Source organism: Vigna radiata, chromosome 3 (assembly GCF_000741045.1).
Source record: "Vigna radiata var. radiata cultivar VC1973A chromosome 3, Vradiata_ver6, whole genome shotgun sequence".
Taxonomy (NCBI): Eukaryota; Viridiplantae; Streptophyta; class Magnoliopsida; order Fabales; family Fabaceae; genus Vigna; species Vigna radiata.
The window spans coordinates 21,488-24,677 of NC_028353.1; the positions used below are offsets into that span (position 1 = coordinate 21,488).

The 3,190-nt window shown below is 32.4% G+C and overlaps 1 protein-coding gene across 4 annotated transcripts in view; it reads right to left on the reverse strand.

The window, feature by feature from the left end:
* LOC106757344 (bZIP transcription factor TGA10) overlaps positions 1-1,833 on the reverse strand; it is a 7,123-nt gene extending 5,290 nt beyond the window's left edge. The window contains exons 1-4 of one of the 4 annotated variants that reach the window (XM_022779041.1): positions 1,595-1,833; positions 1,106-1,483; positions 927-1,030; positions 99-187 (exon numbers count right to left, since the gene is read on the reverse strand). In XM_022779041.1, coding sequence (XP_022634762.1) covers positions 99-187; positions 927-1,030; positions 1,106-1,302 — 390 coding nt within the window. In that variant the 5' untranslated portion in view covers positions 1,303-1,483; positions 1,595-1,833. Of the gene's footprint in view, positions 1-98; positions 188-926; positions 1,031-1,105 lie in introns of all 4 variants that reach the window. The other 3 variants (XM_022779040.1, XM_022779039.1, XM_014639990.2) reach the window with 3 other exon arrangements.
* Positions 1,834-3,190: the final 1,357 nt, after the last annotated feature.

Sequence of the window (3,190 nt, forward strand, 5' to 3'; positions counted from 1 at the left end):
ATATATATATATATATATATATATATATATATATATATATATATATATATATATATATCTAATATAAGTGGACAGTGAGGTATCGATAATGATTACACCTTGGACTTGGATGATGATGGCTCTACGTGCATAGGCTTGGATGGGAAAATGTTGAGAGTCGGAGGCCTCATTCCGGATGATGAGTTCTCTGCAGAGACGCATATATGTACGAAATTCAGCAACATCAATTATGTGTAAATATATCTAAGCAAGTTAATATTTATAATAAGAGAAGGTGAGAGAAATGAAAGACGGAAAGAGGGTCTGTGTTTTGGAGGGACAGAATGATTAAGAGATAACCCAGATGTGAAAATAAGAGAGAAAGAGGTGTGAGGCAATTAAATTGGTACGAGAATTATCATGCATTTGTAGCTTTCATTCCAAACTGAAAAAAAAGGAAGAAAGAAAAGAGAGTAAAGAAAGTAAAGGCAGAAGGAACCCCCATACCCTACTGGTTTTCCTTTTCAGTACAAGTGGTGTTTTTGTTTGAAGGAGATCATGACACCGGTTTGTTACATGTCATGGTCTCATACATCCAAGGAATAAAACAAGAAAACAATTAAACAAAAAATAAATGTAGAGAGAGAAAGAGAGGATCAATTTCCACTATTTTTTTTTTTCTTTTAGAAATGGGAATATCTACTCCATCTCCTGCCCCTCCCTTCTCTGCAAGGATTTGGTCAAAGGAAGTACGAAGCTGCTGCAGATAGGAATAAGCCAAACATGCTTTTGGTGTGACCCAACAAAGAGAATCTCACAAACGAACGAAAAGTGAGAGGGAAGAAGTCCCTCTTTTGAATTTGGAGAAGGTTAGAAGCTAAAAAAAAACAAAGAAAGAAATTTCCATGGGTGTGTGCGTGTGAGAAAGAGTTTACGATAAAGCTCACGTCTTTGGTCTTGAACAGTGGAGGGGTCTGCTTGTCCATCAAGGTAAAGGAAAAAGGCTTGATCCAATTCACCCAAGTCATAAGCGCCGGAATCCTTGCCTCTGCTGACATAAACACACACGTTGAACCACAAAAGAAACAAAAAAACACAGAATAATGTAAGACAAAACAAAACTCACAGGTAGTTTCCAGGGATAGAGGAAGACGAAGAAGAGGATTGCATCATTCCAAAAGAAATTTGATGATCATGAACTTGATGGTTTTGGGGTTGGTGTTGTTGTAACTGATAATGATGAGGATGAGGGTGACGGTGCTGAGGTGGTGGAAGTGGTTCCAATTGATTATTTGTTGTTTGGTTGGTGGTCTTGGAAGCCATGACGAGAGAAGAACCTAAAAGGGTTGATGCTATTGCTGTTGTTTATGTTGTCTCCTGTTCTTGTTTTCTCTTAAAGTAGCTCTCGGAAACCCCATCAATGGCGAAACCGCCTTCTTTGTCTTCCACCTGAGATCATTCCCTTCCTCCACGGTAAAAGAGGGAAGCGGTTATAGTCGAATAGCTTGTAGCGAGTTACAGAAGAGAGAGAGAGAGAGAGAGAGAGAAAAGTGAGAACGGATTGAATGCAAAGTTACAAACTAACAAAAGACAACACTCTTTTCTATTACACTACTTTCTCTCTCTTCAAACTAGATGATGACTTTCCGCAAACCAAAATTTTTTTACAGATTAAACGGTCCTCTCAGGGCACCACCCTCTTCAAGTTCAACCCTCTTTCTCTCTCTATATATATATATATCTCTGAAAGAACCACAGAAGAGGTTGCAACAAAACATGCCTTAGGCTGTGTTTGTTTATGGGAGAGAGGAAACCAATTTTGAATTGAAAGATGGAATGGTAAAACCACCTTAAAATTAAAAGCTTCCGTGCGAAACCTACTTATTCTATGGAGTTAAATGACCAAAAAAGTCATGCTCTGTGTTCAACTTTTCATATTGACATTCATGCACACGCTTACACGTTGATACCTCAGGCGGCTCTCTTCGTTTAGCATATTTAGCACACCTTCCATTTTAATTTATACATTTTTTTTATAGACAAGAATATTTTGGAAGAAAAATCAAAGTTTTTTTTTTAATTTAAAATTATTTAATTATATTTTGACACATGTAATGTCAAAATGACGTTTAAAAGTTAGTGTTAAAATATTTTTTTTTATATAGAACAGTGAACTTAACAATTTCTTAAATTTATAATTTCTGAATACAAAACATAAGTAATTGTAAAAATTAATTCCAAACTAAGTATTCTGAACCCGGACACAATAAAAACTAAAACTGATTAAATACCATTTATTGTTTATTCAACATTTATTATTTTTCTATCATTTACTTTCTTACATGTGGTAACATGTTTTCAGACATTTACTCCTTTCTCTCTCTTTCTATTCATACACATATATACATTAATAAATATATATATATATATATATATATATATATATATATATATATATATATATATATATACACGTTCTAATTTTACATTTTAAAATTAATTATTTTATTACTAACACATTTTCTTTTAATTTGCTTTAATTAAAATGGGTAATATTTATATAGAGAGAGACTAAAATATAAATTTATTACAAACACAAATAGCATTTACTACAAACCTTTAATAATCAAAACAAAGACTATACTTTTTATATTCTTCTCTCTATCTTTTATTTTATTTTGTCTTGTAGGAACCCCATTTCAAATCAAACAAGATAATTATGATGGATATTTAATAACTAATAGTCATTCATTTATAAGTGTTGTTTTCTTTTTTATAATTTGAAATCTCTTGTCAAGTTGGAGAGGTAATTATTATTCAACCTTAATGATTTCGAAGGAGATATAATAAATAATATTTCCTCATGTCTTCTTAATTAATCAAGTCGTTGTAGAAAAAGTAGATATTGATATTCCTCAATTTTGAAGATGATTTTATCACAGGTTGAATCTTGTAAATACTTTTCAAGGCTGAAAAAATTATCTAATGAATAGTTACAGTCATATGAAGGGAGCTTCCAGACGTAAGTTATCTCGATGGTTGAAAAAACTTCCATAATCTATTTTAGGGTTCTTCTCAACATATAGACAAAATTGACTTAGGAAAAACATAAAACTTTGACTTAATAATAATAATCACAAAATACAAATCCAAGGCAAAAGAAAATATGATTCAAGTTTGCATAACTCCAAACCCAAAGATGGCGTCTAAT